At 40.3% G+C, this 14,517-nt stretch overlaps 1 protein-coding gene across 4 annotated transcripts in view; it reads right to left on the minus strand.

Moving 5' to 3' along the window:
* The window catches only part of prex2 (phosphatidylinositol-3,4,5-trisphosphate-dependent Rac exchange factor 2), a 48,996-nt gene that overhangs the window by 10,302 nt on the left and 24,177 nt on the right, over window positions 1-14,517 (minus strand). For all 4 annotated transcript variants that reach the window (XM_077509192.1, XM_077509193.1, XM_077509194.1 and 1 more), the window contains 23 exons: window positions 14,022-14,097; window positions 13,848-13,920; window positions 13,418-13,560; window positions 13,240-13,332; window positions 13,024-13,172; window positions 11,672-11,757; window positions 11,150-11,286; window positions 9,786-9,903; window positions 8,820-9,004; window positions 8,523-8,684; window positions 6,858-7,080; window positions 5,672-5,879; window positions 5,260-5,439; window positions 5,032-5,126; window positions 4,883-4,965; window positions 4,402-4,492; window positions 4,182-4,310; window positions 4,059-4,100; window positions 3,543-3,640; window positions 2,869-3,012; window positions 2,483-2,585; window positions 2,233-2,376; window positions 2,048-2,162 (listed from right to left, as the gene is read on the minus strand). In XM_077509192.1, the coding sequence (XP_077365318.1) occupies window positions 2,048-2,162; window positions 2,233-2,376; window positions 2,483-2,585; window positions 2,869-3,012; window positions 3,543-3,640; window positions 4,059-4,100; window positions 4,182-4,310; window positions 4,402-4,492; window positions 4,883-4,965; window positions 5,032-5,126; window positions 5,260-5,439; window positions 5,672-5,879; window positions 6,858-7,080; window positions 8,523-8,684; window positions 8,820-9,004; window positions 9,786-9,903; window positions 11,150-11,286; window positions 11,672-11,757; window positions 13,024-13,172; window positions 13,240-13,332; window positions 13,418-13,560; window positions 13,848-13,920; window positions 14,022-14,097 (2,877 nt within the window). The remainder of the gene's footprint in view (window positions 1-2,047; window positions 2,163-2,232; window positions 2,377-2,482; window positions 2,586-2,868; window positions 3,013-3,542; window positions 3,641-4,058; window positions 4,101-4,181; window positions 4,311-4,401; window positions 4,493-4,882; window positions 4,966-5,031; window positions 5,127-5,259; window positions 5,440-5,671; window positions 5,880-6,857; window positions 7,081-8,522; window positions 8,685-8,819; window positions 9,005-9,785; window positions 9,904-11,149; window positions 11,287-11,671; window positions 11,758-13,023; window positions 13,173-13,239; window positions 13,333-13,417; window positions 13,561-13,847; window positions 13,921-14,021; window positions 14,098-14,517) is intronic.

Below are 14,517 nucleotides of genomic sequence, written 5' to 3' on the forward strand. Positions count from 1 at the left end.
CCTCGCCGCTCAAACCAAGAATGACGAGAACGCGTCTTCGATCGGCACGCTTAAATCAAGGCGACGGCCGCGACAGCTGAACGGTCGGCGTGAGGTTTAACGACATCATTCACAAAAGATCGAAGTACTTTCCTCATCCGGGATACGTAGCAGTAGTAGTGGAAGTAGTATTTGTAACAAGAGTAGAAGAAGTAGTGGTGGTAGTAGAACCTAATTTGTGCATATTAGCATTAGCATGCTGAGCCTTTCTAAAAGAATCTCACGTCAGGATTTTGCATGGTTTTAATCCTAGAAGAGATAAAAGAAGGGCCTCAGGATTTTCCTTTCTATTTGAACAACACGATGGACGTGACGGCCATGTTGAGTGGTCGACCCGTGCAATATGTAGCGCTCTTCTCTTGATTCTCTGACACTTGTAACGATCGATGGCGACTGACGCAAGCGGGGGGTAAAAAAAAAAAAAAGAAAAAGAAAAAGAAAAAGAAAATCTGACCTGCTGAAAGCTGCTGTCGATACAACAAGACTGCAGATGTGTTTCTGGGCTAATTAAAAGAATCCCAGCCAGTTCCCTCAAAAAAAAAAAAAAATTAAATAAGAAGTGTCATGTTAGGTTAAGGTTCGGTTTCAGATGTTTCTGAAAACAACAGAAAAATGCTGCAATCAGTTAGTTGACTGTTCAGCCGTGCTGCTCATCCAGCTTGTGGCGATTTTCCTAACGTAACAACATGCCTGAGGGTCAGTGTGACATCACAGTGCTGCTCTTCATACTGACAGTTGACGAGCAGCTGGGAATATTTCACTGAATTGGCGCCGTTGCAGTTTTATTTTGGTAGGCTTCTACTTCCTGTTCTGGTTCCCATTCATGGTTTCATAAAAGCCTGAACATACTGTTGAGAAACTATTCATCAACATTTGAATCTATCAATTTGTAGTGTGTTAAGATGAAGACTGCATCATTAGCCGCTAACAAGCTAGCCGCAACAATACTGCACAGTGATGTTTAACGTCGGTTTCTACTTCCTGTTTCCGTTCCTGTTGCCTTCGTAACACTTTTTGTCAGCAAAGAACTCTGATTTTGATCTTTTTCGACGAGAGTGGTGATTTGCTAGACAACATTAAGCACATAAATTGATTATTTCGGATGACAGGGACATCATTTAGCACAAATTAAAAGCAGTGTCTGGAAAAGCAATCCCAATAAATCCATGTTTTGTCCCGCGCAGGATGCAGCGACGATAAATCCGGCGGATGCTCGACTGCGCGGATTAAGTTGCAGCTCTGCTATCAATTATCACACAATTGGCAGCAGATGTCGGCCATGTCGAGGGGCAAGCCGCGCTGCGGATGGATTTCACGGCTCGCAGCTGATTGTTTCTGTTTAAGGAGACCCGACGTATCTTTCTATCCTTGGATAAAGCGTTTCAGAGATGAGAGGTTTCTTTACAGTAGCCACACTGTACAGTATTATGAAAAATTGATATCCAGACTGCACGTGTGAGCAAAACTCATGCATTATGGACATTACATTAAGACAAGTGCCCTGTTGTCACTCTTGCACGTGAGCTGTCACATGTGAGAGTGAGAGAGATGGAAAGAGAGCGTGAGAGACAACTAGACACTTGTCCATGTCTAACCAAAGTCTGCTAGCTTAGCGCTAACAATCAATTCAAACCACCATATTTGGGCTAACAACACTAGCACAAACGTTGTTGTCATAATCCTTTAAGCAGTGGATAACAACCCTCACAGGTCTAGATATATTCTTTATCCTCTGTAAAAACAACTTGAGTGATGCCATGAGAATAAGTCTAATTTGTTCCATGACCGTGCTTGTAACTGTCTGCCAAACTGTTTGTTATCAAATGAGTAGAGGTGAGTTAATTACAAAAATATATATATTTTTTTTATTGATGTTTTAATGTAGGGCTGGAATGTAATTTAATTGGGGAAAGATCATTTTAGATATGCATGTTTTAAATGACAAGCATGGATACGCAACAAATTTAAGCTGTAAAGACAGAGTACTACTGTAATACGCATGGTGTACCTCAGCCTCTTGTAATACTGCTTGACCTTGTCCAGCGAGGCGGCGTTGATGTGCGCCTGGTACTCCTCCACAGACACATTATCTCTGTAGTAGTAGCCCTCCATGCTCTCCAGCGCTAAAACGGGGATAGACAAGTATTAAAAGTGCTTAAATATATTTATATTTTTTAAACTTCCTTAATGTACCTTGCGTGAAGAGCACAGGGTAGATTTTGACACCGCCACCGCCTCTAAGCCGGGCAGGCAGCTGAGAGAAGTAAAAATTCTCCAGCTGGAGGAAAACCTTCAGGTGCTGCCTCGTGCCCTCCACATGGTACCACATGGGCATGTCTGAAGACAAGAGGACATCACAAATGAGAAAAATTGGGCGAACGCAAAACAAATTACTGTTATAATAGTAAAGAAAATAATAATAATTAGATGGTTGTATATGTACTGGCCACTTGGAGTTCCCTCTCGAAGTGCTGGAAGTAGAATGTGACTTTCTCCAGGTCTACCAGCGCCACCTGAGTGTCCTCCAGCATGGCCTGCTCATCTGTCTATAAAACAATATGGCAATATGATCAAAATGGCCGCTTGTGTTCATTCACCAAGAAAATTTGTATCTGATTTTTTATTTCATAATTTTTTTTTACATTTTTATTTTTTTCCCCTTTTCCCATTTTTATTTTATTTTTTACCCTCTATGTCTTTGCTGTTTTTTTCCTATTTCTTTTTTTTCCTCATTTTCCTCCATTTTATTCTTGGCAAAAACAATCAGCTTCAAAACTGGTGACGGCTAGGGAGTAAGAGTTTGTGATTATAAGTCAGTCGGCTTCTCACCAGGTTAGGCGAGAGAAGCGATTGGAAGTGGAAAAGCAGCCCCGTACTCGCAATCTGCTCCAGCCATCGTCTGCTGGCCTCCTGGACCTCCTGCAGGTCCTGGGGGTCCTGCTCCGACTCCGGCTCTTTGCCCGCACAGTGGAACTGCACACAACATACAAAATTATACAATCAACACTCAGTGTTATATACTGCAAATTGCATATATATTAATGATAAATACCTTTTTTTTCCCCCCATTATTTCATTCACTGTTTTTGGCTTTTGTCCATTTAGCTCATTGTTACAGGATTTAGATCTTTTTTCATTTTTTTTTCACTTTTTCTTTTGCGCAATTTCATTTTTTAAAAGTTTCCATTTTTTCTTTATTATTAGTTGTTTCCTCTGATTCAAATGTTTTTCAAAATTTTCCAATGTTTTTCCCCCCTTTTCTCATTTCATTTTTTTCAGGATTTTTAATTCCTTTTTTAATATATAGTTTTTCCATTTTTTAAATATTTCACCCTTTATTCCCCATTAATCTCGTCATCCTTTTTCCGCCTTTTGCCTTGCTTATCTTCCTCCCATCTCGCCTTCAGCTTTTCCTCTTTTTGCATTTTCTGTCATTTATTTCCCTTTTATCAGTTTTTCCTTTTTTTTTTCCTGTTTTCTTTGTTATTGACAGTGCAACTTACCTGATTGAGAACAGCCAGCAGGTGCTCAGAAAAGGCGCAGACGGCAGCCACTAGCGACTGACAGAAGACCATATCTCGACGTAACTGGATCTCAGAGTCTGGAGAGAAACCGTAACATGTTAAATTGGACAAAAGTAATGTTGAGAAAATGAGACGACGAGGTCCCTTAAGATTCATCGAGAAGAAAAACAGCAAACACTTTGATGCGGGGCCCATTCTAGTGAAGCCATTTGTGGTGCGTGGGCGTCGCAAATGTAAATAAACACGCAGTTAGGGAGCGTCTGCGTTTTATAGCGCCGTTAGTGCAAAGACTGATGCGGTTTTTTAATGCCGCCAGTCGCTTTTATGAGGCCTTTTTAATTCAACGTGGACTTTTTTTAATGCGCCATAAAGCTGAATTAAATGTGCCTTTTGGACGCCAAATTGTACATTCTGTCTCTGGTGAATACGTTGCTCTTTGCTTTTTGTTGTTTTCCTGCTTAAGTGGGTTACAACGTGTACGACGAGCAGACAAACCTGTGTACTGCAGCAGGACTAATAACAGCCTTGTCTTCACCTCTGCGGACAAATGAACATATAGCGTTAATAAAAATAAGCATAGACGTAGGTGTAACACTTCAGAGGGGCCTGCGCAGCCACCTTCCACAAATTTTGCGATGGTTTGCGTGAGCGCGTGGACGCTAGCGGGGAGGTTCCACGGATCCTGCTTGACGTGGAGACGCAACCTCTTGGCGTAGTCCATCGTGGGTTCCATCTCTTGCTGAAATTCTGACACACACAAAACAAAAATTAATATACCTTTAGCTAGCTCCGTTAGCTTAGCATGTTTGTGTGTTTTTTTGGTTTTTTTCCCCTAGACCTTGGAAGCCTCTCCCGGGTGTAAAGCACTTGGTTTGCTCAAAGGCACGCGCCACCACTACTCCTCGTAGCATGCTGCTTATTGAGTCCACCTGAAAATAATAATAAAAAATGAAAAATAAATACATTTTTCTTCCTCCTCCGGTGGCTGCAATATAGCCAACCGTGTTGACAATGAGGCACTCTAAAGGGACGACCAGAGTGTCTAGACTTTTTTTTTTTTTTTTTAAAGAAAATGTCTCCCCTCTCTGTGTGACGTGCATGCACCCATGGATGACGACGAGGCGCTCTAAAATGGCCACACCAGTGTAACTCCCCGAAAAATGAAAATAATAATCTCCCCTCCTTGCTCTCCCGCCCATCTCTACTTGACATGCGTGCACTCATGGCCAACAACGAGGCACTCTTAACGGAATGATGAATTTTCAGTAGACACTGCAAATGCGCTGAAGGTCTAAATAATGAAAAACTTCTCTTCCCACCTGGCTGAAAAGATGCTCCAGGAAGCTGTGAAGCTTCTTCTGTTTTTCGTGAGACAGCCACACGCTGGACGCCATCTCGTCCCCTGTAACGCCATAAAGCAAGGTTTCATGTCCGTATCATTTATTATTTACGATTTACCAGCCTGTACCTGAGTCCATCTCATCGCTGTGGACGTAAGAGCTGCAACGGCTGCTGCAGATGCTGGTGAAGGATGCGATGGAGTTCCTGTTACTGTTACAGTCACTGAGATGGGAGGGGGAGACAAATCGATGTCATCGCATGGAACAATTTAATATGTTAATGTGTGCGATGTGGGCTCCCTCTAGATGTAATGTGAAGGAATCACTAAATTTTAGTGGCTCACAATGTTGCTCACCTGAACGAGTCCCTGTTGCTGATGGTGTCGTGGCCCGAGTCCTCCTGCTCGTCTCCTGCCACGTTAAAACACACTTTCTTTCCGTTGCGCTCGCCCTTGTCGCCGTCGCTTTCAGTAGATACGAAACTCTCCGGGTTCTTGGCTTCCGACGCCGACGGGTACGTGATGGATGATAACAGGCTGAGCAGAGAAACAGAAGAACGATAAATAGATACAATATATATACACATACATAAGAATAGTCATATACCACCATTTTATATAGCATTAAAACATTTATCAATAAATAGGCAAGTAACTACAGTATTAAACTACTACTATGTTGTCAATTCTATACAAATGTGAATGTAAACTAACTACATTCTAGTTAAGTGTTGTTTACATTGTGCATCAGTCATTGCAGCAAACTCACTCGTGAATATGTCCGCCGTGAGTCTCCATCTCCTTGACGACGGTGTCCAGCTTGTCCAGGAGCTTCTGGTAAGCGTCCAGGGTGAGCAGGTCGTCCTCTCGGAGGAGGAAGCGCAAGCCGTGGCCCTCCGTGCGGCCCAGGCTGTGCCCCGAGGGCGCCGCCATGGAGGTGATGGTGTGCTGGATGTGGACCATGGGGCTTAGCTTACCTGGAGAAACACAAATGCCAACAACCTCCAAATAAGAAATATACATCTCATCTAAATTCGGATTGTGTAAAGAAAGAGTAGTTTTAAGCCGCAGTTGAACCATTCCCCCCACAAAATGGAAATGGTGAAGTCCTAAGGGTATTTTTATGGTCATATGTTGAACCAGGAAGTAGCTTAAAAGTCAATTACATTTTTTTTTTGTTTTTTAACATTTCCTAGTGGATTTTATTTACTTATTTATTTTTTCGAGGCGCAGCGCGCAAGCACCCCATACTCAAAAATGGTACAGTCCCATCGCCATACACTATACTCTGTGAACCAGGAAGTAGCCACTATAAAAAACAAGCATTTGTTAGCTTGGAAGTAGCGAACTAACTAGGTATCGTACCAATGGACAAATGTAAAAAAAAAAAAACCTAAATAAATAAAAATGAAGTGTTCTACAAATTTTTCATATTTAGTTAGTTGAACTTATTTTCATTTGTCATTTCATTCTTAACTAATTTGCTCCCAAAAACGTAAAAATACGTTCTATGTTTAATGTATGTATGTCCCAAAGACGTATTTCTACGTTGTTGTTTTTTTTAAGAACGGTTGAAGAAATAGTAGCTATTACACAAATGGCCAGCAGGTGGCAGCAGAGTAATAGAAATCAATCAGGACCATGTTAAAAAAAGCATAATAATAATGAAACTTAGCTATATTCTAATGCTAATTGCTGCAAAATGGAAACAGATAGAAATATGCTTTTTTCCCTGATGAAAGAAGAGACTTTACTGTTTCTTTTGGTAGGTTCCATGTTTTTATAGCAAAATAGAACACAATATTCTGTGGGCCTTGCAAAATCAGTCAAAAGCCAGTAAGACAGCCGGGAGTTAAGGGGACTGCTTCTGTGAAAATGTCTGGGAGTGAATGAGTTAATGGAACTGTTTCCCCACCCGTCCTAGAATGCAAATGGTAGAGTCCATTTATCCTTACCCTGCTCAGCAGCGGAGCGTCCACCTTTCTCCGGTGCATTTTTCCAGTTATCCAGCTGCACTCCAAAGGAGCTTCCCAGCGAGGTGGTTGTCTTGGGGTAAGACACCTCCATGGTGTTGACGTGACAGTTGGTGGGGCAGAAGTCGCTACTGTGCAGGGGGGACACCTTGCCCTTGGCCTGCTTGAACGTAGGCCAGGCCCTGTTCTTCAGCACTCGGGCAAACTGCAAATAAATCAAGCGTTAAAGCTAGGCGGAAGTAATTCATGATTATGAATAAAAAAAAAAAAAAAGAGACACACGATCAACTACAGACACCACAGAATAACCATTCATTATTGTTCTCACACAGATGAAACACTCCAGACACCCACAATGCATTGAGTCACTTCAAGGGAATTTGAATGAAAACAATGGAAATTATTTTGTTTGTGGCAGTATTTTACCCCCAATGTGGTTGTATTTCATTTCTATTTGTTGTTGAATATGCACTAAAAATGCCCAGCACAAAGATGGCAACAATAGATCATACATGTTAAACAAACTATAGCACTTGGGTGGTGCGATATAGATCAGTGATGTGATCCAGATGGACAATGTGAGGACCACAAGTGGAGGGGACTATTTCAGACCTTCCCTGATGTCCTTCCCGCTTGTGTCATTTCCTTCCCTACTCCCTCTAATGACATTCCTTGCCCCCTCCCCAAGCCCCCCTTTCCTTTCTCTTGAGAAGGAATGTGACATCTTACATAAAAGAGGCCTGCTTGTGGCTGTGCTATTTATAAAATGCCTGGTAATTAATACAAGACCAGCTTTAACTCTTTTATGAGTCCTTGTTATGCCGACAGACAGATGGCTCGGCTAAGTTATATGGAGAAAAAAAAAACAGGGATATTTTGTTTTTTGCTAATATCTGTGTGATTGTCATCATTTATTTTTTTTTATCGAATGGTTTGCTTAATTTTCTAATATTTTTTATTTTTGTCTCATATTTTAGCCTTATTCCTTATATTTTCTCAAAAAATTACTTTTTGTCCAATTTTTTTTTTTTTATGGTAAGAATTATATATATATCCATCCATCCATTGTGATAAAAAAACAAAACAATCATCAAACATTTGTATTATTTTTTATTTTAGTCTTATGGTTTAAATAATGAATATCAATAATAATTTTAGTTAAACCCCCCCCCCATAAAGTTTTTCCTCAAAAGTCTTCCAGTTTTGTATAATTTCTAGTAGCCGACTGCACTATATTAATGTGGTTTTGACATTTTCTAATATGTTTCAACTTTTCTGATTTCTAAATTTTTACGAAATCTTTGTATTTTTCTTACAATAACAGTTTTATTTAATGAACTTTTTTTCTCAATTTGCGTCTTTTTTTTTTCTTTTTGCATTTTTTTCCCTCTAACATTTCTATATTTATTGGCTAATATTTTTGTATTTACACATATATTTCTACCTACTAAAAATACATATTTAAAAAAAAATAAAATAAACAAATATAAAAAAACCCCAAAAAAACCCCTAATATTTCTCACTTTTTTTGTGAAGCCACAATAGAGAGATTACAATGAGTAAATTGTGTCGATAACAGTAGAACCAGAAAAGAAACTTCTCTTGACTGATCAATGCAATAAATGTCCCATACATAATTGCATTCACCTTTCTGTAATTGGTAACGCGCCGGTGGATGTGCTCCACCCTCTCGACGCACATGGCATCAAAGCGCACCTGCAGCTCCTCTGGGATGACGTCGCAGCCGGCCGTCAACCTACCGCACGTCTGCACCAGCATGTCGTCATTATGCGCCAGAGCTTCCAGGATCTACACAGATGGATGTTGAAGGCGTGGATGGCTTAAAAACGTTAGGAAATGCTGCTCTGATAGCATCCAATAGGCTTTGTATTGGCTTTTTTTTTTTTTTTTTTAAAGGGTGTGCTGTTAAATGAACGTTCATACCTTGGCAGTGAGGCTGAAGAAGCCTTTGGGCTCCAGCATCTTCTCCAGAACGTGACACTTGATGCCGGCCGTGCTGTCGTAGTCGTACACCACGCCGTACTCCAGGTGCACGTTGTCCACCGTGAGGCTTACGTGGTCCTTCTTGCCGTCGATGATGGCAATGGTGTTAAACTTGTCCATCACCTCTGGGACAAACCAACACAGTCCCAATCAGGGCTAAAAAATATGTTGTTAAGATGTATGTAATGCTGTCACTATCGAATATTTTTATTTTTATTGGAGTGTTATATGTGATGTTCATTAACTCATTTGCTCCCAATAACGTGTAAATACGTTTTTTTAATGTTCTAAGTGTCCCAAAGACGTATTTATAAGTTTTTTGTTTTTTATGCTAGAGCATACAGAAGGCTTTGATGCAGCCTCTCAACTGCAAAGAACGGTTGCAGAAATGGTAGTTATTACACAAACGGCCAGCAGGTGGCAGCAGAGCAAAGGAGATCAACCAGGGCCATGTAGAAAAAAAGCTCAATTACTTACAATTTTGAATAGATTTGTGAAAACTGATGAAACTTAGCTCTCTTCTAATGCTAATTGCTGCAAAACAGAAACAGATAGAAACATACTTTTTTTCCCAGATAAAAGAAGAGACTTAATCTTTCTTTTGATAGGTTCCATGCTTTTATAGAAAGAGAACACAATATTCTGTGGGCCTTGCAAAATCAGTCAAAATCCAGTAAAACAGCCGGGAGCGAACGGGACTGCTTCTGTGAAAATGGCTGGGAGTGGGTGAGTTAATAGAAGTTACACGTATCATTTGCTAGGTTAGCTACTTGCACTACCAGAAGTGATGTGCATTCTTTCAGAATAAAAGCATAAAACAGGAAGTGCTATGTTAACTGTGCAAATGTTGCGAACTTAATAGCATTTTCTGGAGTATAAAAACTGTACATGTGCGTGTGCGGTCACCTTCAACCTTGCACTCAAAGCCGTCGCCGTTCTCATCCGGGGTGGCCTTGTGGTTGCTCCTCTGGTCATCTTCGTGGGCGCTCTCGCTGTTGTTGTACACCCACTCGATTGTATCTTGCTGCATTGGCCATGGAGAGAAATATTTATTCCTTTCTAAAGATCACACTGTCATCATTCTGTGGCTCAAACAGGCAATATATGGACAAAAGTCTTGGGACACATGGGAATCATCATGTCCATTATGGGTTGACATTTTACAAATTCAAATTCCAATTTATTCAATTAAAAAATCTTGCCATCTATTTTTATAATTTTTCTATACATTTTTTTATCAACTTATCCATCCATCCAGCGTCCCTTCTGGTCACATTGTACAGTGCAACTTCCACATGTGTTGTCCCAGCATGCAAAAGCATAGAAATCATCACACACGTGCAAACAAAAACTCTTGGCATTTGGTTTTGGACCACAGCAACCAAACCAATCTCATCACACCGCTCTGGTGGTGCGTCTGTCTCGTCCGCCCACACCCAAAACCTCAGCGTGGCTTTCTGGCCAACATTGACATGCTTCGCTCTGTGCCCGCTGTTACGCGGTCTCGCGGTGCACGACTACAAGCCAAATGCACTCAAACAGGGCGGTCCCCCCATATGTCTCGATTTCATATGCGCCATATGTGTAATGTTGCAATAATCCCAATGAGAACAAGCGAGTGTCTGCGTGAATAAATTTCAACGCTTAACATTATTTCTGTCGCGTCGTTATGGTAATGACTAGGGATGTAAAGATATCCAAACGTCACGATACAATATTATCCCGATATGAAGCTCATGATACGATAATTATCACAATATGGTGGGGAGGTTGGCGATATTTAAAAAAGGTCACAATATTGTAAAAAAAAAAAAAAAATTGGCTCATACTAAAAAAAAAAAAAAAAAAAAAAAAAAAAAAAGCACAATATTGTGCTTTTGTACATAACAGCAATGTTTTGCTATTATTATGTTATGTTGTTAATGCACGCACATATTGAGTTACTTCACATATTGACTTGCTTCACAGGCATATTACGTTCCCCTTCATCTGACAATTAGCGTAGATTTTAGACATAGAAGGGCCAAAACATCCCTAATGAAAATTAAATTGCACTAAAAAAAATAAAAATAAATAGCCACCAGAGGGTGCTAGAACTGCACAAGTGCAAATCAACCTGACTTTTTTTTAACAGATGTGTTGCATTAAAATATTGTGAACGTGACGACGACGATATTTTGGCAATTTTAATATCACGATACTGCGCTTATCATTACATCCCTAGTAATGACTATATTTTGTGATGTTTTGTTGCGACCAGCCATGGTTACCTGCGAAGGTCGCCTGTACTTGCGGCACGCCGTCACGTGAGCGATGACGCTGGCGTGGCTCTCCTTGCTCACGTTGATGCCGTTCACCTTGATGATGCATTGGCCCGGGTGCAGCCCGGCTATGGCCGCCACCGTGCCTGGCGGAGGAGCGGAAGAGATGGTCAACAGGTGTGTTTGGAAACAAACAAACACATCCTGTGCGTGACATTATGATGAGAGGGGATGGAGAGGAGGGAAGTTGTTTATCTGGAGGGATGTGATTCACAACTATTTGGCAGCGTGTGGTGTCATGCAGTGTAGCGTCACAAAGTGCTTGTTGTGTTATATCGGACGCCATCTTGCGTACCAACCTTGAATACATAGCTGCAGCCTTCCTAACATGCTGCGTTAGATTAGAGGAGCACAACATGGCAGATTACACGAAGAGTCGCGCGACACGTGTGCAGCATGAGGCGCACAAACACGCAACACAACAGCTGCTTTGCAACTGGGCTGTCATAACGCGACGACGTGTCCTTTTACCTCTTCCAACAGCGTGAACCACGGAGGGGCCGAAACCGCGGATCTGGAAGCCCAAACCGTCCACCGAGTCGGGAATCTTGACAGTCCTGGAATTACAAACAATTGTAAGGGAAAATGTTACAGCTGTTTTTGTATAACGGATTTTAGTCTGTTTTTGTACCATCAAGAAGAGAAGAGAGTGGCTTTTCTTCATTTGTATTTATTTATTTTTATACATTAAGCCAGCGGTGTCCAAACTACGGCCCGGGGGCCATTTGCAGCCCGCCGTCCATTTTTCAGTGGCCCGTGGCATATGCTAAAAATGGCATTTGACTAAGTTCAAATAAAATAAACAAAACAAAAATGTTGGGAGATGGTCAAAGTAAGAAGGGAGGGTATCGAAAAACAGGTGCCATTAAAGGTTATTTTAACTAAAACTAATGAAAAAACTAAAACAAAAATTCAAAAAACAATATTGTTACCGAAATAAAATAAGAACGAAAATGCTTTTTAAAAAACGAAAACTAACTGAAACTACATTTTATGTTTACAAAACGGACTAAAACTAACTATAATTATAGCAAACGTGTCCTTCATTTTAGTCTTTGGTAATTAATTTAATGCACGAGCCTTTGAGGATGATTTTAAATGTGATTTTTAGTAGATTTATTTGGATATAAACTGGAATAATGACGTTTGAAAGTATGTCACGCAGAAGTGACGTCATCTAGCAGCAGCCAATAGAAAAGCACCTAAGATGACGTTACTCCCATCGTGTTTTTTATATATTGTGCAGAAGTAATACACATAAAAATAATAATAATTCTGAAACTAACAAACTAATCTAAAATTAAGCATTTTTTAAAGAACTAAACTAATAAAAACTAACAGGACCACCCTGAAAACTAATAAAAACTAACTAAAATGAAAAATTCCCAAACTATAAATAATAACCATCCATCCATCCATTTTCTTGACCGCTTATTCCTCACAAGGGTCGCGGGGAGTGCTGGAGCCTATCTCAGCTGGCTTTGGGCAGTAGGCGGGGGACACCCTGGCCAGGCAGCCAATCGCAGTATACTGTAGCATTTTTCTAAGTATGCAAAAGCCCAAATAAATTATTTGTACAATTTTTCTGACTAAACACAATTTCTCTTCATAACATTATATGGCCCTTGCATCCTTCGGATTTTCTGTATGTGGCCCTCAAATAAAAAAGTTTGGACACTCCTGCATTAAGCTAAAGCAAAACAAAAACATCAAATAAAAATAAAATACAATAAAAACAATAATACAAACACAGAAATTTAAATTTAAAAAAAATATATATATATATATTATTTTTTTTTAAATGCAGAATAACGGCGACATACTCTCTCGGTTTGGTGCTGACCAGGACCCGAAGCGGCCCTTTGCTGCGAAAACACTGCCTGAGAAGAACCTCCACCTCTGAGAAAGGCCTGAGGAACACCAGATCTCCGTTGATGGCGAACAGCTTCTTCCCCACCTCCAGGCCGGCCATCTTAGAAGCACACATAGCCACCATGTTGAGTTTGAACAACACAAACGAGCATTATTTGTGCTCTCACCTCAGCGGGAGAGCCTTTCTCCACTGACTTGACGATGGGTAGCCTGTTCCTCTCCTCCAGGGTGAATCCATAGCCTCCGTCGCTGGGTCTTATCTGAGGGAGCAAAAAAAAAAAGCTCCGTCTCTCAATGTCATTCAGGCGAACGGAGCCAAACGGCGGGGAGTCGGGAAGAGCTCACCAAGAGACACTTGGAAATGACGTTCTCCACTATCTTCAGGTCATGCTTCACCGGCTTGTGTTTGGTGTTGGAGCCTTCCATCTCCTCGTCGGCGAAGAAGCGAAAGAGCAACGGCTCATCCTTGAATTCGCTCTTCTCCAGCACTGAAGAAAGCACAATGCTACATGCTGAAGGCTAACACTGGGACGCTAACATTTTACTAATATATGCTTTAGGATAAAATTGCCACATGCTACTTAAGATAGCTAAGCTAAAAGCTAACTAGCATCAGCGTGTTAATAACGCCCATGTATTGAATAGTACTAAACAGATAGCATATTGCTAAGGTTAAGCTAAAAGCTAATGGTGAGATGCTAACAGCTAACATCAACTTAAATGTCCACAGGTACAGCAGTGCTATAAGCTAAAGCTAAAGGAGTGTTTTATTTACCATGATGCATGAATCCATTGTCACATAGCTCAACTCCCAAAATCAATGCCTCCTCTCTTGTTCGGCAGTCACCCTGCAAAAAGACAAAAACAAAACAAAAAACAGACAGCATTATCTGTTACTTCACATTCGAGCGATGCTAAAACAATGACCGAAGACTTTTTGTGATTGTACCTGTGCTATAAGCCAGTCAATAAGCTTGTTAGCCATCACCACAGATTTGTACGTCCTCAAATGGTAATCCTTGTCCCTGGGCATGGATGAAGGGAGCATAAAACTGTAAATATTTGCAACTTAAAGCAAACGTACAGTACACAGGAAATATGACTTCATATCTTTGTCATTTTGGAATTACAACATAAAATCTATTTATGCATTATTTAATTATATTTTACTTAATTACAATATTTTAAATGAGTTACACACTGTATATTGGTTATATTGATTTATTCGTAATTATCGAAATAATAAAAGCAAATTGTAACTTCGTATAAACTTAGCATAAAACATTTACATACTGTAATTTTTGTATTTATCTAGTCACACAGTATTTAATATATATTTATTTGATTCTATTTCTATATTTAATATTTTTTGTTTTTTTACAATCTACCGTAACACTGCTATAAAAATTTAATAAAGGACATACAAAGCCTTTTTTGAAATAATC

This window comes from Festucalex cinctus, chromosome 20, assembly GCF_051991245.1.
Source record: "Festucalex cinctus isolate MCC-2025b chromosome 20, RoL_Fcin_1.0, whole genome shotgun sequence".
In the NCBI taxonomy this organism is placed as follows: Eukaryota; Metazoa; Chordata; class Actinopteri; order Syngnathiformes; family Syngnathidae; genus Festucalex; species Festucalex cinctus.